The sequence below is a fragment of the Macaca fascicularis genome, chromosome X (assembly GCF_037993035.2).
Source record: "Macaca fascicularis isolate 582-1 chromosome X, T2T-MFA8v1.1".
NCBI classification, from domain to species: domain Eukaryota; kingdom Metazoa; phylum Chordata; class Mammalia; order Primates; family Cercopithecidae; genus Macaca; species Macaca fascicularis.
The window spans coordinates 49,344,250-49,361,951 of record NC_088395.1 but is presented as its reverse complement, the minus strand read 5'-3'; the positions used below and the strand labels follow the sequence as shown (position 1 = coordinate 49,361,951).

The 17,702-nt window shown below is 50.8% G+C and overlaps 1 protein-coding gene across 4 annotated transcripts; it reads left to right on the top strand.

Moving 5' to 3' along the window:
- Positions 1-4,717: 4,717 nt before the first annotated feature.
- On the top strand, positions 4,718-16,848 carry SYP (synaptophysin). Of its 4 annotated transcripts, XM_045383641.3 has the most exons (8): positions 4,718-4,762; positions 5,899-5,964; positions 7,079-7,203; positions 9,461-9,562; positions 10,245-10,440; positions 11,162-11,353; positions 12,893-13,223; positions 15,378-16,848. In XM_045383641.3, exons 1-7 carry the CDS (start codon positions 4,727-4,729, stop codon positions 13,217-13,219), a joined length of 1,044 nt encoding a protein of 347 aa, XP_045239576.1. In that variant the 5' UTR covers positions 4,718-4,726; the 3' UTR covers positions 13,220-13,223; positions 15,378-16,848. The 4 variants fall into 4 exon arrangements, with proteins under 4 accessions (XP_045239576.1, XP_005593601.1, XP_073886177.1 ...); XM_005593544.5 differs by lacking the exon at positions 9,461-9,562; XM_074030076.1 differs by lacking the exons at positions 7,079-7,203; positions 9,461-9,562.
- The last annotated feature ends 854 nt before the right edge of the window (positions 16,849-17,702 follow it).

Below are 17,702 nucleotides of genomic sequence, written 5' to 3'. Positions count from 1 at the left end.
GGCTTTCCTGAGACCACCTAAGAGTAACCTACTTTTATCCCACACAGATCCCAGAGGTCCTCTCTGCTTCTTGCCCCAGCTTTACTCCTCACCCAGCCTTTGGGGTTACATTCGCTCAGTGAAGGCTTATCAGGCATTTACTCTGTGCCAGGCACCGGCTCTGGGATTCTCTCGGGACAAACTGAGCTGGCTGAAACACGGGACAGGTCTCATCCAAAGTGGGAGTCAGCCCCACTCCAGAGGAATTGAAGGTAGCATTGGCAGTGGTGCAGGATGAGACCACCAGGCAGGGAGGAGCTCTTCCCAGCTCTCAGAGTAGGGGTTTCTCATTTGTATAATTTGTGCCAATCAAGCCAGGACTGAAATTTGAGGGAAGCCAGAATTGGAGACTAGGACTGAGAAGATTGAGTTACATTAGGCCTTGAAATAAAGGCTTAAAGTGGCTGGGCTGGAGTTAGGTGGCAACAGCAAGTCATGGGCAGGTCATAGAGAGTGAAGGGAGACTGTTGAGGGATGAGGTGGGAGAAACCACTGAGGCCAGATCAGGCGGAGCCTTGAATGCCAGGCCCCAAACTCTGGGATTTTTCCTATAAGCAGTGGGGAGCCATGGAAGGGATTTGAGTAGGGTAGTGACATAGTTAACATTGCATTTTAAATAGATGTTCTGACGGCTGTGCTGAAAACAGAAGGGAGGGGGAAGAGACTGGAGATGCTAAAATTGGCAGGAATGATGGTCGCCTTAGCCAGGGGAGGTGGCAGAGGAGATGGTGAGAAGTGAGTGGATTCCAGAGATGTGTAGGAGGTAAAATGAACCATTTATTGGGCCCTGTGCTAACTGCATTACAGTGATTATCTCGTTGAATCAGTGCAACAACCTTATAGGTATCATTTTAAACCATTTTACCTGTCCAGGGTCAAACAAGAAGAAATATCAGAGGTGGGATTCAAATTCAAGCAGTTTGATGCCAAGATCCATGCTTTTAACCCTTCCTGTGTACTGCTTCCCCAATAAGGCAACAACTGGGAAGTATCCATTACATATTTGTGTGAATGTTCATGTTTAAAAAAACAGGTATTGGCCGGGCGCGGTGGCTCACGCCTGTAATCCCAGCACTTTGGGAGGCCGAGGCGGGCGGATCACAAGGTCAGGAGATCGAGACCACGGTGAAACCCCGTCTCTACTAAAAATACAAAAAATTAGCCGGGCGCGGTTGTGGGCGCCTGTAGTCCCAGCTACTTGGGAGGCTGAGGCAGGAGAATGGCGTGAACCCGGGAGGCGGAGCTTGCAGTGAGCCGAGATCGCGCCACTGCACTCCAGCCTGGGCGACAGAGCGAGACTCCGTCTCAAAAAAAAAAAAAAAAAACAGGTATTGAGCTGGGCATGGTGACTCATGCCTGTAATCTCAGCACTTTGGGAGGCTGAGGTGGGAGGATCACTTGAGCCCAGGAGTTCAAGACCAGCCTGGGCAACAAAGTGAGACCTCGTCTCTACAAAAAAATTTAAAAATTAGCTGGGCATGGTGTCTCATGCCTGTGGTCCCAGCTACACAGGAGGCTGAGGCAGGAGGATCACTTGAGCCCAGGAGGTTGAGGCTGCAGTGAGCCATATTCATGCCACTGGACTGCAGCCTGGGCAACACAGGGAGACCCTGTCTCAAAAAAAAAAAGAAAGAAAAGAAAAAAAAAGGATATTCATTCAGATGGTTCAAAATTCAAAAGGTAGGCCAGATGCAGTGGTTCACACCTGTAATCCCAGCACTTTGGGAGGCTGAAGTGAACAGTGGATCACTTAAGGTCAGGAGTTCACAACCAGCCTGGCCAACATGGCAAAACCCCATCTCTACTAAAAATACACACACAAAAAATAAAAATTAGCCAGACGTGGTGGTGTGTGCCTGTAATCCCAGCTACTCAGGTGGCAGAAGTAGAAGAATCGCTTGAACCCAGGAGGCGGAGGTTGCAGTGAACTGAGGTTGCACCACTGCACTCCAGCCTGGGCAACAGAGTGAGACTCTGTCTCAAAAACAAAACAAAACAAAACAAAACAAAACTACTGAGATGCTGTTTTTCATCTTTCAGGGTGGTGAGTATCAAAAAGTTTGATAATGTTCCATATTGGCAGGTTGGCCAGAAACAAGCATTTTCATAAATCGCTTGTGGAAGTTTCATTATCTTATACATTTATCTTTTAGCACATGCGTGAGTCTATCTGTAAGATGAATTCCTAGAAGTATGAAGCTGAACCAAACAGTAAATGAATTTATTTTTTTAGATTTTGCCCAATCGCCTTCTACACATGTTATACCATGTCTGCCTGTGTAGAAGGCAATTGGGCAAAATCTAGAAAAATAAATTCATTTACTGTTTTGTTCAGCTTCATACTTCTAGGAATTTATCTTACAGGTAGACTTGTACATGTGCTAGAAAGTGTATGTACGAAATGATACACTACCGGGCTGTTTATTTTTTATTTTATTTTATTTGAGATGGAGTCCCAAAAGGTACAAAGGGGTATAAAGTGAAAAGTTTCCCTACCCTCTGGAAGCAAATAGTATTATCAGGTATCTTTTATAGACATACAAGATGGTGTGCTGAAAAAAAAAAAGATGGGGTACTGATAAGTTAGCACAGTGGCTAAGAGTAACAGGTGCTGGAGCCAGACTTCCTGGGTTCATATCCTGGTTCTACCAATTTGCCGGCTGTGTGAACTTAGGAAAATTCCTCTCTGCCTCGTAGTTTATTCAGCTGTAAAATGAAGATAGTTGTCGTACCTGTCCCATAGGATTACAGTGAGAATTTAAGTGAGTAATACAGGCAAAGTTCTCTAAACAGTACTTGACAGAAAACAGCCACAATTTAAATATTAGCTATTCTCTGTCTGATATAACCCTTCTCTTCTCTTTGTACACAATTACCACACAGTTTGACATCTTGCATTTTTTACTTAACTAAATATCTTGGCAATCATTCCATAGTTCCATGTTATTATAATGACAGCGGCATAGTATCAAGAGTTTATTTAAACAGGCTACCAGCAATGAGCACTTTGGGAGTGTCCATTCTTTATCCTATTATAAACAGCCCTGGCCCGGGGCGGTGGCTCACACCTGTAATCCCAGCACTTTGGGAGGCCAAGGCAGGCAGATCACATGAGGTCAGGAGTTCATGACCAGCCTAGCCAATATGGTAAACCCTGTCTCTACTAAAACTACAAAAAAAAAAAAAAAAAATAGATGGGTATGGTGGCGGGTGCCTGTAACCCCAGCTACTTGGGGGAGGCTGAGGCAGGAAGAATTGCTTGAACCCGGGAGGCGGAGGTTGCAGTGAGCGGAGATCGTGCCACTGCACTCCAGCCTGGGCAACAGAGCGAGACTCCGTCTCAAAAAAATAAAAAACAAAAAATAAACAGGCCAGTCGTGTATTATCTTATACATATATCTTTTAGCACATTTATGAGTCTATCTGTAAGATGAATTCCTAGAAGTATGAAGCTGAACCAAACAGTAAATGAATTTATTTTTTTAGATTTTGCCCAATTGCCTTCTACACATGTTACACCAATGAAACTTCCACAGGCGATTTATGAGAATGCTTGTTTCTGGCCAACTTACCAATATGCAACGTTATCAAACTTTTTGATACTCACCACCCTGAAAGATGAAAAACAGTATCTCAGTAGTTTTTTTTGTTTGTTTGCTTGTATTGTTTTTGAGATGGAGTCTCGCTCTGTTACCCAGGCTGGAGTGCAGTGGTGCGATCTCGCCTCAGTGCAACCTCTGCCTCCTGGGTTCAAACGATTCTCCCGCCTCAGCCTCCCAAGTAGCTGGGATTACAGGCGCCTGCCACCACAGCCAGCTAATTTTTGTATTTTTACTAGAGATGGGGTTTCACCGTGTTGGCCAGGCTGGTCTCAAACTCCTGAGCTCAGCCTCCCAAAGTGCTGGGATTACAGGCATGAGCCACCGCACCTGGCTGAAGTTGAGCATCTTAAGCCCCAACTGTATTTTGGGTTTTGTATCATAGCCATCACTGTTGACCTTGATGGGCCTAGTTTTAGTTGCAGGAAGGAGGGTTATTCCAATTAAGAGAGAGCTAAGGAATAAATAGCAGGTAAAGTGGTAGAGTTAGAGTAGGCATTAATTTGACAAAGAGGAAGAGAGAAAGAAGGGAGATGGTTAGCTGGGGGAAGGAGAGAGTTTCAGGGTATGCTTCAAATGCAGACTACGAAAAAGGAAGCTGGAAGACCTTGAACCGTGTTTAAACTGCAGGGACTCTGGGCACTGCCAGCTAGTAGCTGGCTGACCTTGTGAGAGTCACTTAAGCTCTCTGGGGAATCATTTTCCTCATCTGTAAAAACGGCGGAATAGTCCCTAAGACATAGGACTTTTGTAAGCATTAAATGAGTGAACACGTTTAACAAACTCAGAAAAGGGCCTGGCAAAGTTGTCACACTGTAGGACCGAACGGGGAGGTATCCTCTCCCGAGCCCTCGAGCTGTGTTTTCCCAAGGCATATTCCAGCACGCTCTCGCGGCTCCAGTCTCCCGGCCGGAATGGCTGCCGGTGAGACTGGGGTACAACCCTCTGTGCGCAGGCGCGTTGCGGGCAAGGAGGGGGCGCGAGGGGCGGGGCTGCAGCCGCCTGGGCTGTTCCAACGAGCGCGCGCCGCCCCCGCCGCGCCCCGCGCCGCCCTTGCTAGCCGGCGCCTCCCGCCCCCTGCATTGCTGATGCTGCTGCTGGCAGACATGGACGTGGTGAATCAGGTACGCGCTCCAGCACCGTGGACAGAGCCCGCCGCTGCCCGGCTGCCAGGGCCGGGTCGCTCAGGCCCGCCGACTCTGGGAGGTGGTGGCCAGGGTCTGGCAGCGGAGACCCGGTCCCCGGCGCTGGGGCTGGGGTCTGCGGCAGGTGAAGGGGAGGAAAGGGGAGGTGGAGGAAAGGAGTGCGCTCTTTGCCGCAGCGAGGGCCGTCCTCACTGCCGCAGCAGGGGCCCCGGAGTCCAGTTCATTACTGGCGACCGCGAGGGGAGGAACAGGGGCCCGGGGGCTGGAGTGAGGGCAAGGGACAAGGGGAGGGGAGAGTGGAAGGAAGATGGGGGGTGCTGCGGATAAGCTAGGAAATAGAGCGACAGAAGGTGTGGGGGCGGGGGTGGGGGAGAGGACTGGCACCCGCCCCTCCCAAACAGAGACTGTACCCCCATAGGCGACCACCCCTTCCCCCAGAGCACACCTAGGGGACAATCTGGTTTTACTCCTTCCAAAACCCCCAGTCTCCTCACCTCCAGCACATAGCGACTGAAGCCATGTCCCAGCCCTCCCCCACCTTAATCAGTCCAGACCCTCTCCGCCATCTCTCTCTTCGCCACCTCAGAAACTCACCCCCAATCAGTCCCAACCCTTCCCCATCCCCATCACCTCAGACCTCCACCATCACTGCCATCTGACACACCTTTACCGCTGCAGACCCTTCCCCCACCTGAGCCAAACCGACTCCTGCCCTGTTATGACTCACCTTCACCATCACAATCCCCCACCAGAATGCACCCCACTCCATCCCCATTCTCCACCCGAACCCCTTCCCTATCTGACTCGCCTTTATGTTTCAGACCTGCTCCCCCTCCTTAACTAGTCCTGACCTCATCCCCATCTCCCTCACCCCCGACCTCCTCTGCCATCTGACTCACCATCTCTTCAGACCTTCCCACCAGTCCTTGGACCCCGGGAGTCTTTTCTCAGAGACCCTGGGGCTCACACCTTCCCCAAGGTGTCACTTTCTCCTTTTCACCCCCTCCCTGAGGTCACATGCTCCATCCCCAGGTGTCATTGATAGGCAGCCTTGCCACTCACCTCCCTCTCTACCTCCAACAACCCCACCCCTTCCCCACTGTTTCTCTCCTCAGCTGGTGGCTGGGGGTCAGTTCCGGGTGGTCAAGGAGCCCCTCGGCTTTGTGAAGGTGCTGCAATGGGTGAGTGTGGTCTGGGCTGTTGGGGGAGAGTACAAGGAGAGAGGGAGGTCATGGGGTCCAGAAGAGCAGGGGTGAAGTAGGGACGGATAGCCAGAGATGAGTGTGGGGGTTGTAGGGAATGGGGGAATTAGACTCCAGGTTGAGGTTTCAGGGGTTTGAAGCCAGAAAACAGATGAGCTGTGACGTCACATAGGGTTGAGGGTACCCCCGTTGTGAAGTGGGAGATTGTGACGTCCTACCTCCTCTCCTGAAGTGAGGGAGGGGTGGGGGAGGTGGAGCCTGTAGCAGATGCTGGGTGAGCTATGCAAAGCCAGAGAAACCCAGAGACAGTGAAGGTGACAGAGAGAATGAGGGACAGGGAATGATAAAGACAGAGATGGAAATACTGAGGAAAATAAAGAAATATGGAGATGAGAAGAGATACAGAGATAACGAGAAGAGACAAACAGAAACAAAGAAAAGGGAGACACAGAAAACAGATGCAAAGAGAAACAGACGCAGGGAGAGAGGCAGGAAAACAGGGTGGGGGAGAAAGAGACACTCAGAAAAAAGAGACACCAACACACAGGGAGGCAAGAGGGAGACAGAGAGAGAGCCATCCAGAGACCGAGTGAGAGACAGGACAGAAAGACAGAGACAAACAGACCCAGAAACAGAAAGACACAGACATACAGGCATACACTTACACAGACAGAAAAAAGAGATAAAAAGAGACACCAAGAGATCAGACAGGCAGAGGCAGAGAGGATCAGAGACACAGAGAGACAAAGAGACATCTGAGAAAGACAAAGACACATAGAGAAACAGAGATACTGAGAGAAACAGAGACACAGTGAGATACACAGAGAACAACAGAGACAAACAGAGAAGAGGGAAGTCAGCATGGAGAGGCAGAGACAGAGAGAGACACAAAGAGAGAGAGAAACAGGAAGAGACAGCCATACCCTTGTAATCAGCTTGTCCTTGGTCCCGATGAGCCCTGATTAGGGGTTGGGGGTGGGGACTGCTCCATCTGCTGCTGCCTGTGCTGGGCCCCCAGTCTGTCCAGAGGAGGGCACCTCCCTCCCACATGCACACAGGTTCACTGTGGCCATCCCCATCCCTGCTGCCCAAGGTCTTCGCCATCTTCGCCTTTGCCACATGCGGCAGCTACAGTGGGGAGCTCCAGCTGAGCGTGGATTGTGCCAACAAGACCGAGAGTGACCTCAGCATCGAGGTCGAGTTCGAGTACCCCTTCAGGTGTGCTCCCACCCTGGGATCCCAACAGACCTGGGAGAGGAAGGGGCAGGGTGGAACCGGCCAATACCTCCCCCCCAAGTAGCTCTTGCCCAGCTCCCACCTCAAGAGGCCACATCCACTGGGATCACTGAGCACCTGCCTTGTACCCGGCACTGCTCTGGACTCTAGGACTATGTGGTGAGCAAGGCAGACATAGGCTGTGGCCCTCTGGCTCTGTTCCAGCGAAGGGGTAAAGGACAGGCAATAAATAAGATACAAAAATAAAAGACAGGTGTATATACATACCTTAACCCGGTAGGTACTCAATTAATGTTAGCCAATATTATTATTTAATCCCCATTCATTCATTCTATATACATTTTTGAGAACTTATTGTATATCTGGTACTACTCAAAGTGCTGGGAGCATGATAGTAACTAAAACAGACCCAACTCCCGCCAGGTGCAGTGGCTCACGCCTGTAATCCCAGCACTTTCGGAGGCCGAGGCAGGTGGATCACCTGAGGTCGGGAGTTTGAGACCAGCCTGACCAACATGGAGAAACCCCGTCTCTACTAAAAATACAAAATTAGCCAGGCATGATGGTGCATGTCTGTAATCCCGGCTACTCAGGAGGCTGAGGCAGGAGAATCACTTGAACCTGGGAGCCTAAATCGCGCCATTGCACTCCAGCCTGGGCAACAAGAGCGAAACTCCACCTCAAAAAAAAAAAAAAAAAAACAGACCCAACTCCCTACCTTTATGGAGCCTAGATTATAACAAATAAATTAACAAAGAGGATAATAGCAGACTGAGAGAAACTCAAGGAGGGGATCCTCGTGTAGGGTTTTATGGTAGAGAATAATGAGGGGCACTGCTTAGATATAGGGAAAAATTAAACCCAGTTAAACAATTCTGACATTTATTGAGCTCACACTGTGTGCCAGGCACTACACTGGGTGCTAGGTGCACAAGAATGAGCACAGCTGGCATGGGCGCTACCCTCACAACGATGTCTACCTCCTGCAGGGTGGGACAATCGAGACCCACAGACACAATCCCTGCACAGGTTTCTGAGACTCCTCCACTATTTGGCCAAATTATATAACCACTCTGGGTCTCAATTTCCTTATCTGTAAAAAGGAATACTAATAATACCTACCTCACAGGGTTGTGGTTAGCATTCAATGAGTTAATACTCATCAGGTGCTTAGCACAGTGCCTGGCACACAATAAGTGCTCCATCAGTGTTTGTTCGATAAGTAAAATAAATTTAAGGAACTCAGGAAAGAGGACAGGGATTGAGTTGGAAACTGGGGGTCTTCGAGCACTAAGGGTAAATGTAGGCTCAAGAGATCACCCAGTGGGGGGATGGAAGAGTGAAAATAGAAGAAAACCTAGCACAGGCCCTGAGCAATGATGGAAAAGAGAGGAGGTGCCGGGAAAGTGTGGCCTGAGAGGCAGGGGGCAGCCAGGTATCCATGGGTTCACAGAGGCAAGGGAGAGAAGAGTTTGGGGAAGGAGGGGGAGCTGGCAGCATGGGACACTGCTTAGAGCCGGCCCTTTGGGGATCCACAAGACCTCAACCATCCCCTATGCCCCCTCCCTACACCTCCCATGTCTAGAACTTTGGGTCCTAAGGCTTTAACCCACAAGTCCCCCAGAAAAAGAGTCTTGGCCCTGGGTCCCCCTGAGCAAATCTCTCCCAAACTGCCCTAATACCCAAGGACCTGTCATTCCCTCTTATGGACCTCCTCTCCTGACCCAGCCCACTAGAAACAGAAACTCAAACCCAGATGCAACTCCTAGCTCCATCACTTATGAGCTGTACAACTTTGGGCAAGTAACAACCTTGCTAAGCCTCTGTTTGTTCATCTGTAAAAAGGGTATAATAAAGCCTGCTTTAGAGAATTGCTGGAGGCTGTCATTAAATGAGACAATTATGTAAACTGCTTAGTAGGTGATTAATAAGTGCAAGCCTCTTCCCTCAGGGCCTTTGCTACACAAAGGCATTGGCACCATTTGCTCAATCTCAGGATCCTGGCCTCCAATCTGAGACCGTGCTCCAGTACTTCTCCCCACAGACATTTTCTCTCTACAACCCCCACTTTTCTTCCATCACACCACAGGAAAGGCCTTAGTCCCAGGACACCTCCCCTCTTCCCTCACATACACACACCCTGTTCCAGGATCCCTTTACCCTCCTTTCTTTCTGTCTGTCTTTTCCTGTTGTGTAGTCGCTGGGCTCTCCTCTGCTATGCATACATTTTTTTCTCTAGGGGACCTGAACTGGGGTGGGAGAGCAAAGTCAACATGAGGAAGGGAGAAAACAAGGTTCAGATCCCAACTCTGACATTCCCTTGCCAGCTGTGTGACTTTAGGCAAGTTAATGCACTTCCCCAAGCCTCTGTTTCCGCCTCTGTACATTTCATTTGATAAACATTTCTTGAGTGCCTGCTAGGTGCCAGCACTGTTCCAGGGCCTGGAGATACAGTGGTGAAAATAGAGGAATAAGCCCCACCCTCTTGTAGTTACAGCAAAAAACAAGATTAAAAAAAATAAAATATCTGGTATGTCAGATGGGTACCACTACTATCGAGAAAAGTGGAGCAAGGAAGCCAGGCTAAGGAGTGCTGGTTGTGAGAATGTTTCCATTTAATTTTAAGTAGGGAGATCAGGGAAGGTCTCAATGAGAAGGTGACAGTTGAGCAAAGCTTCAAGGAGATGAGGGAGTAAGACCCGAAGCTATCTAGGGGGAAAGCATTCCCGGCAAAGGGAACAGCCAGTACAAACAAAGATCCTGGGGAGGGAGGATGCCTGGCAAGTTCTAGAAATAATCGAGAGACCAGAGTGCTTGGGTTGGAGTGAAGGATGAATAACACCTATCTCACCAGGATGTTTTGAGCAATCAGTGAAATGTGACTGGTACATAGTAGGTGCTCGATGAATGGTTATTTCCTCCTCTTCCTGGGGCCTTGTCAGAATCGGGGGGACCCATGATTGGGCTGGAGGGTTGAGGGGGTTCTTAGGGGCTGGGCCACACCTGCCCACCTCTGTTTGCAGGCTGCACCAAGTGTACTTTGATGCACCCACCTGCCGAGGGGGCACCACCAAGGTCTTCTTAGTTGGGGACTACTCCTCGTCAGCCGAATTCTTTGTCACCGTGGCTGTGTTTGCCTTCCTCTACTCCATGGGGGCTCTGGCCACCTACATCTTCCTGCAGAACAAGTACCGAGAGAATAACAAAGGGCCCATGCTGGTGAGTCCCCACAACCACTTGCATGTAGCGACCATGGGGACACGGAACCTCAGGGACACAGCCATGCTCACAGACCACACCAAATCCCAGACAGGCCCATAGGCACACAGCCACCATAACAGCCACACATATAGCTGCCGCTGCTATTAATCCACACCAGGCATCAGGGACACAGAGTCATAGAGTCACAGAGACATACAGCCCATGCAGAATCCCAGACAGGCCCACACCTGAGAACCTTCCTGCTCTCACACAACCACACAGCCTAGATCAAAGGAAGAGGCCCACAGAGGTTCACTGTGACAGTCATGCCTGTCATCATGCCACACCGACACACTGATTCCTACACTGCTGTACTCACACACCCTCAGCCTAGACACAAAATGACAAAAATTCCCACATGCAGACAAAAGTGGAAAGACACATTACTTTCCACAGATTCGGAAATCATCCCACAGAGTTCCCCTCCCCCCAACACCCACAGCCACATATCACAATCACACTCCCACATCCTCTGTGTCATGTACACACACAAGCTCAAGCTGGGAGGGCCACCTTCAGGTGAAAGTGCTGTGGGCTTGAGAGCTGAAAAGGCAGGGGAGAGACAGGCCTCTTCTGGGGGTCTCTTCCCCAAAGAAAGCCTGTGATCCGAGGAGGCCCCAGGGCCTAGCGTGAAGCAGTCCACTCACAGTGCCGTCTTCCTCACCCCTGCCTGCCTTAGGACTTTCTGGCCACGGCTGTGTTTGCCTTCATGTGGCTAGTTAGCTCATCGGCATGGGCCAAGGGGCTGTCAGATGTGAAGATGGCCACAGACCCAGAGAACATTATCAAGGAGATGCCCGTCTGCCGCCAGACAGGGAACACATGCAAGGAACTGAGAGACCCTGTGACCTCGGGACTCAACACCTCGGTGGTAAGCCCTAAGTGCTGGCTGGAGGAGGGAGAGTGGAAAACAGTACAGTCCGGCATGGGGAGTAGTGGAGTGGGAGAATAAGAGGAGAGTCAGGGGAGATCCAAGGGGTGTCCCTGGAGAACACGTGCCAACAACAACATTGAAGGATGAGCTAGCAATTGTAACCACTGTGACACCACAGACTGTCCCCAAAGGGGGAACATGACAGCTTCTGTCCAGATTAGGTTTGGGAGACCTGGATCCCAGATCCAGCCTAGACATGTAGAATTTCTGGCAACTCAGCACCCTCTCGGGACCTCAGTTTCCTCATGTGCAAAACGAAGGAAAAACTTGAAATGTTTCCCCACTTGGATGCCCCCTGCTGGCTGGAGTCAGACTGTCTGCGCTCAAATCCCAGCTCTACCTCTTGCAAACTCCCTGACCTGAAACTAGCCACAGCCTCTCAGGGTTCAGTTGAGCATGTATGATAGAAAACTAATAATGGGTCTTGCTCCAAAGTTGAGTATTTAGTGAACTAATAATACGGAGTGCTCAGAAAAGGGCCTAGCACAAGGTAAGTCGTATACAAGGATTACAGATGCTAAGATTACAACTTTTCTTTCCTGACACTTGCTGGATGTGAGACTTCAGGTAACTTAGCCTCTAGGGCCTCAGTTTCCTCAACTAGAAAATGGAGATAGTATTTCCTGCCCAAAACTGAATTTTAAGTAAACTTATAACATGTAAAGCTCTTAGAAGAGGGCATGGCATATAAGAAAAGATACATAAAGTGTTTTATGTCTTAAAATTACTTTATGTGGCCGGGCGCAGTGGCTCACGCCTGTAATCCCAGCACTTTGGGAGGCCAAGGCAGGCAGATCACCTGAGGTCGGGAGTTCAAGACCAGCCTGACCAAAATAGGGAAAACCCATCTCTACTAAAAATACAAAATTAGCCGAGTGTGGTGGCGCATGCCTGTAATCCCAGCTACTCGGGAGGCTGAGGCAGGAGAATTGCTTGAACCCAGGAGGCGAAGGTTGCGGTGAGCCGAGATCGTGCCATTGCACTCCAGTCTGGGCAACAAGAGCGAAACTCCATCTCAAAAAAAAAAAAAAATTATGCAAGTTTCATATATTTTATACATGTACACTTATACATATATTTATATCTACATGTATGTATTTAGATGCATGTTAGTGGTATAGTTATATTTAATAAGTTTGTATCCTTACATTTTACTATGAATATATTACAAATTTACATTTTATACATGCATAAACGTGTATATAATGTGCATATGTGCAAATATGTAAATAATTGTATATGTAATACTGATAGATCGCAGCATCCCCAGGACTCCAAATTCTTCTAACATGCCCTCCCTGCCAGAGGTGATTTTTCTGCACATCGATGTTCTCGCACTGGGACTCAGAGAGTCTGGGTTTCAGAAACCCCCCACCCTGCGGAGCCTATGGATTCATTCCCCGCATGCTCATTCCTGCACGCAGGACCGCCAAGGCAATGGGCGGGGTACCACAGCCGAGCCTTGTCTCCCTGCAGGTGTTCGGCTTCCTGAACCTGGTGCTCTGGGTCGGCAACCTGTGGTTCGTGTTTAAGGAGACAGGCTGGGCCGCCCCGTTCCTGCGCGCGCCTCCCGGCGCCCCCGAGAAACAACCGGCACCCGGGGACGCCTACGGAGATGCGGGCTACGGGCAGGGCCCCGGCGGGTACGGGCCCCAGGATTCCTACGGGCCTCAGGGCGGCTACCAGCCTGACTACGGTCAACCAGCCGGCGGCGGTGGCGGTGGGTACGGGCCTCAGGGCGACTATGGGCAGCAAGGCTACGGCCCGCAGGGTGCACCCACCTCCTTCTCCAATCAGATGTAGTCTGGTGAGTGACCGGCGAGCGGTGCAGCCAAGGAGGGTACAAGAAAGGAGACGAGCGGGTCAGTGAACCAATAAGAGTCAGGGGTAAAGAGTACGTAAGGCGTTTACTGGGGCAAGTAAGGACTGAAGTTTGAAGGAGGCAATCAAGAGGCAGAGCTACCTGCTAAGAGCTGAAAAACTAGCCAATGAATGGAGAAAAGAAGAACGGTGCTTCAAGATGGACAGAACGAAGAGCCAATAGGAGGGAGGTAGAAGTGCAACTCCGGGGAAAGGCGGGGGGAGAGAAGCAGAGCAACCAATAAAGGGAGGGAATATCGGGGGACTTGCGCAATGGCAAGTCAGCGGAGCGCAAGAGTCACAGAAGCGACGAGGAGGTGGGTCTTAGAGGTGACTGATAAGCCAATAGGTGATAAGGCCAATAGATGGTGAGGGTAAATGGGCGTGGATCTTGAAGGTCAGACGAGCTCACCAATCCGGGAGGAGGGGATAGATCTGCCGCCTCTCCCCAACGCTCGAGGGGAGGGAAGTAGTGTGGATCTTCAAAGGAGGAAGAGGGACCGGGTGGGGTCCTGGAAAGGCTTGCCAGCCTTCTTGCTGGGCCTTAAAAGAGAAGTGAGGGTCAGGCTCGGTGGCTCACGCCTGTAATCCCAGCACTTTAGGAGACCGAGGCGGGCGGATCGCTTGAGTCCAGGAGTTCGAGACCAGCCTGGGCAACATGATGAAACCCCACCTCTACAAAAAATACAAAAATTAGCTGGGCGTGGTGGCATGCATCTGTCCCATCTACTTGGGAGGCTGAAGTGGGAGGATCACTTGAGCCTAGGAAGTTGAGGCTGCCGTGAACTGTGATACTGCCACTGCACTCCAGCCTGGCAACAGAGCGAGACTCTGTCTCAAAAAAAAAAAAAGAAAAGAAAAGAGAGAGGCCAGGCGAGGTGGCTCATGCCTGTAATCCCAGCACTTTGGGAGGCCAAGGTGGGCGGATCACCTGAGGTTAGGAGTTCAAGACTAGCCTGGCCAACATGGTGAAACCCTGTCTCTACTAAAAATATAAAAATTATTTTTAATTTTTATATTAAAATTAAATATTTTAATTTTAGACGTGGTGGCGCACGTCTGTAGTTCCAGCTACCCTGGAGGCTGAGGCAGGAAAATAGCTTGAACCTGGGAGGCGGAGGTTCCAGTGAGTTTAGATTGTGCCACTGCACTCCAGCCTGGGCGACAGAGCGAGACTCTGTCTCAAAAAAAGAAAAAGAAAAAGAGAAGTGAGATTTCCCTCAGATAGGAGGGAGGATGTAGGGGAGGAAAGGCAGAAGGAAAAGGCTAGGGGGTGGCGTGAAGTCGGGGGAGGCAGAAGGTGGCAATACTTGGAGGTAGCCTCTGACACTGGGTTAGCCAGGATGGAAAGGGCATCCCATATCTAATTCATAAAAAAATCCTGTTGGTCCTACCTTCAAAAAATATATCCATCATCTTCCACTGTCATCTCTCCCGGACCTCTTCTCAGGTCTCCATTTCCATTCTGTTCTACTCATAGCATCTGGAGGGATTCTGTTAAATCCTAAATTAGGCCACAGTCCTCCTGTGCAGAACTCTGCCCTGTCGCAGGCTGGGCGTGGTAGCTCATGCCTGTAATCCTAGTACTTTGGGAGTGCTAGACTTGAACTCCTGGGCTCAGGCAATCCTCCCACCTCAGCCTCCCAAGTAGCTGAGACTATAAGTGTGAGCGACCATGCCCACCTCACTTTGTTTTTTTTTCATTTCTTATTGTCACCCTGTGTTATACGATATAATCCACTCATGCATCATGTTCGCTGTGTGAAGTCTATCTCCCCCCTGCTACAATATAAGCTGCACAAAGACAGGGATCTTTGTTTTGCTCAATATAGTTTAGCACAAATGGCTAGAACAGTACCTGTCAAGGGACTACTTTTTTGGTTGGGGGAGGGAGACTGTAATCTCTTTGGTACCTAACCCAGTGGGGGCAAGGTCAGGTATATCTTCTCAGTAGAGGCAGCTGGGATGAAGCTGTCTCCAGCAATATAAGTGAAAGAAGAAAAGACATAAAGCCAGGAAAAAGGCATAACAGCCCAACCCCTATCTGAGGGCGCCACCCATGTCGGACCCCCTCTCCTTTCTGTGTCTTTTGTCTCTACAGGTCAGTGAAGCCCAGGAGGACCCATGAGGGGGCAAGAGCTCAGGAGAAGGCCTGCCCCCCTTCCCACCCTTACACCCTAGGTCTCCACCCCTCAAGCCAGGAGACCCTGTCTTTGTTGTTTATATATATATATATTATATATAAATATCTATTTATCTGTCTGAGCCCTGCCCTCACTCTACTCCCCTCATGCACTAGGTGCCCAGTCTTGAGTGGGCCTCCTCTCTTACCCCTGTCCCTTTCCCTGCATCCCTTGGCCCCTCTCTGTTTACCCTCCCTGTGCCCTGAGGTCAGGGGGATCTGAAAGGACAGGGAGAGAACAGACCTCGGCTGTGTGGGGAGGGTGGGTGTGGCTTCAGACTCTCTCTTCTGTCCCCCTCCCCTCCTCCCAGCTCTGGCCTTGGTTCCTCCAGCAATGCCTGCCTGAACAAAGGCCATTAGGGAAATCCAACTCCAGGGTGAGAGAAAGGCAGAGATTGGGGGGGCTTCAGGTAGAGAGAACATTTTGGACCCAAGGTGGTCTTGGAGAGGAGCTGTGGAGTGGAGGGGTCGGCAGGGAGGTTGGGTTCCAGACAGAGTGGATCTGGAGTCTGAAGGAGAGGAGTGCGCTAGAGCATTCTGGGGTGGGGCTTGGAAGGACGCTGAGGGCAGGGTTCTAGAAGGGGCGGGGCTTTGAGCGAGGCAGAATGGTGGGCTCCAGAGTAGGTGGGTCTTGGACTGGGACCAGAGCCTATGGAAAGGGTGTGGCTTGGAACATTTGGGAGACTGAGCTTGATTATAAAGGGGACAGATCTTGAGCAAGGCAAGAAGTGGGATTCAGGAATGGGCCAAACCAGGGTTCTAGACAGGGTGGGGCTTAGAATGGAGCTTCCATGGTGGTTTCAGAAAGGGCAGCCCCTCCCCATGGTGCAGTGAAGAAAATGTTTTACAGTGGCTGGGTTTGGGCAGTGGAGAGGGGACTTGGATAGGAGCTTCCAGATGGGTTTTGTTAGGGATGGAGGAGAATGGCTCTGGCTACAGCTTGAGACGGAAGTGGCCTGAGAAGAGCCAAGTGATATGGCTTGTAGGGTGAGGCGTGGGATCCAGAGAGAAGCTCCCCACCACACACACCCTTCCCCACTCCTGTGATGAAACAGCTAGGTTAATCAGAGGACAGAACCAACGGGTCTGTGGGGCTGGCCCACCCCTCTTCCCCCTTCCCCTGCCCCCTCCCTCCCTCCACACCTCCACCTCTCCTGGGGTGGTTGGAGGCCCGGTCTGGAGCCCCTATCCTGCACCCTCTGCTGTGTCTGTGATGTCAGTAGTGCCTGTGATCGTGTGTTGCCATTTTGTCTGGCTGTGGCCCCTCCTTCTCCCCTCCAGACCCCTACCCTTTCCCAAACCCTTCGGTATTGTTTGAAGAACCCCCCCCTCCCCAAGGAAGAACAAATATGATTCTCCTCTCCCAAATAAACTCCTTAACCACCTAGTCTACCCGGCTCTGGTTTCTCAGTGTGTCTTTTTCGGGTGCCGGGGAGGGGGTCAGCCAGGGAAGAAAGGAGGGAGAGGTTGTGAGAACAAGCTCCGCCCGGACCTACCGACCGCAGTTCAGCTCGCTGCACCATTTCAGGCCCCTTCAAAAGTGTGAGGCAGAGCGGCATCCTCTAGAAAGCCTCTCCTGCGGATCACTCTGTCACTCTCTGAATAGCCCTGATCGCCCTCCCAATACTAGCCACCGAATGCCCGGTCTTTCTAGGATTTGGTTCTAATTCTGGTCCCTTAGTCAAGCCCCTTCCGAGCCCCCGTGGAACCCTCTCCTCAAATCCCCAAGGGATCGGAATAGAAGGAAACCTCACATTGCCTGACCCCCTCCCTAATCTTCAGACCCTGCTGTCTCACCTTTCCCTGCCTCAGCCCAGGCTGGAGAAATGGGAGACCGGTTAGGCAAGGCCGGGAGGTGGGGCGCCGAGGTGACTCCTTAGTTCATTATTCTCTTTTACCTCTCCACTCCACGGGAAGTGACAGGGACATGTGTAATGGGTGGCGGGAAGAGGTCCCTGGCGCCCGCGATGAAAGGCCTGGCCGCTGCAGCCTCCGTGCCTAATTAGAGACCCGGGCCAGGAGCCCGAGTTCTGACTGAGGCCATGGGACTCCCTCCTCCCAGCCCTGAGGCACAGCCAAGCCTGAGAGCGCGAAGGAGAGGCTCCCAGCCCTGGAACTGAGCTGGGGAAGAGGATAATTGGAGAGAGAAAAATGGAGGTGAGGGAGGGCTTTAAGAGGTACTTCTCAGGACTTGGGGGCGGGGGCGGGGCTGGACAGCTAGGCTTATAAGGATGAGGGGAGATA

Bases quoted from the DNA above. Each gene is read 5' to 3' on its own strand.
- SYP (XM_045383641.3), top strand. From the start codon at position 4,727: ATGCTGCTGCTGGCAGACATGGACGTGGTGAATCAG. The intron at 4,763-5,898 runs GTACGCGCTCCA...TTCTCTCCTCAG, and splicing joins ACATGGACGTGGTGAATCAG to CTGGTGGCTGGGGGTCAGTT. The intron at 10,441-11,161 runs GTGAGTCCCCAC...TGCCTGCCTTAG, and splicing joins ATAACAAAGGGCCCATGCTG to GACTTTCTGGCCACGGCTGT.